The sequence below is a fragment of the Camellia sinensis genome, chromosome 10, assembly GCF_055761805.1.
Source record: "Camellia sinensis isolate YWXY chromosome 10, ASM5576180v1, whole genome shotgun sequence".
In the NCBI taxonomy this organism is placed as follows: domain Eukaryota; kingdom Viridiplantae; phylum Streptophyta; class Magnoliopsida; order Ericales; family Theaceae; genus Camellia; species Camellia sinensis.
Window position 1 is genome coordinate 59492057 of NC_138970.1, and position 1539 is coordinate 59493595.

General features: G+C 38.3%; 1 protein-coding gene across 1 annotated transcript; it reads right to left on the reverse strand.

The window, feature by feature from the left end:
- Nucleotides 1-602: 602 nt before the first annotated feature.
- On the reverse strand, nucleotides 603-1070 carry LOC114304649 (uncharacterized). The gene has a single exon (XM_028249792.2). The coding sequence runs from the start codon at nucleotides 1068-1070 to the stop codon at nucleotides 603-605; it is 468 nt and encodes a 155-aa protein (XP_028105593.1).
- Nucleotides 1071-1539: the final 469 nt, after the last annotated feature.

A 1539-nucleotide genomic window follows, 5' to 3' on the forward strand; every position in this document is an offset into this window, starting at 1 on the left:
ATGGTAAGTTCAAGAAGAGTGGGATAATGCTTATTACTTCATGGAAAGAAGCAAGAGAATGGGTATGGTCTGTCTTGGGTGTATGGGCAAGTAATTGCACAAAGCTCTCAACGATGGACAATCAATTGAAGTATAGAGTTTACTGGAATTTGTATTCATCCATTCAAATAATTGTGGTAGATTTTTCTCCGCACAGTAAACGAGTAAGCCAAAGGTAATGCAAAATAGAGAGCATACATCAATTTAGATGAAGGAGAGTGCAAAATGTATCATAATAAAAACTATCAATCCCAATTAGATTGGTACGAGAAGAACCAACCAATTATATGCAGCCAATACTCTTAGAGAGATTCCAACCAAAACGAAACAAGAATGAAAAGACACAAGAAGTAACACAAGTTTTGCTAAACCAAGACATATGCAGATATACAAAGACCCATTTGGCCACATTTGTCTCTAACTCTCTCCACCCTCACACATAACAAAAACAAAAACAAAACAAATACCCATTTCTTAACATAAATATAACAACAATCCTACATTTATTACATTTTTATACCAATTTTTTATTTTGGAAAATACTATGAAACTTAAAACAACAACTACAACTGCACTCGCTGTTCTCTATGGTCCACAACATCCACACTAGCAGTGCAATATAGCAGCTTGTGGAAGATAGCACACAAAGCGGCGCACGATAACTCCTTCACTCTCCTCACCACCACCACCACCACACTCCTCTTTCTTCCCTGACCCCGAACCGCCTTCCTCTTCCTCCTCCTCCTCCTCTCACCGCCACGAGCCACCACCCTCTCTCCGGCTCGATCCAAGCACTTCTTGGTCCTCTCAGGCACAGTCTCTTTCCTGGAAAATGTGTAGCTCTTCAAGTACAGCTGCCTACATGAGATACTCTCCACCACCGTGGGGCGGTGGTGCCGCCCTTCTCCTCCTCCGGGCGCCGTTTTCACTGACTCGGCGTCAGATTCCGGCCACTTGTCCAGGTTCATGTAGGTGGCTTTGCTAGGGACTCTGGCATCGTTGACACAGGTTGATATGCAGACAGAGGTCATTATTTGGGGTGGTTTCTGGTGAGTGGGTCAGATTTTGCATATGGGTTTTGGAGTATGAATTGTATCAAGGATTGTTAGAAGAGATATGTATATCGAGAGAGACAGAGAGAGCGAGAGGGGGGTAGATTTTAAAGAGAATTTATCATGGTTTTGTGTAATGTGCATAGGAATCACTGTAATTTTCAATATTGTTTGTGGTGTTAAGATAATTATACAGAATTCTCAAAATATTATATAGTGTTAGCGCAAATCATAGCTGTGGCCTCTAAATTTTACTCTCACTTTCAATTAACTCAATTTTAAATTTTATATTAATTTAGTTTAATTAATAATATGGTCAGTATTTTTTGCAAAAAATAATTATTGAATTTGTTGAGTTTAACTCATTGAGTTTAGTAAATTTATAATTTTACTCTAAAAAAATATGATACGTGCTATTTATATGCATATTTTTTATATAAAAAAATGT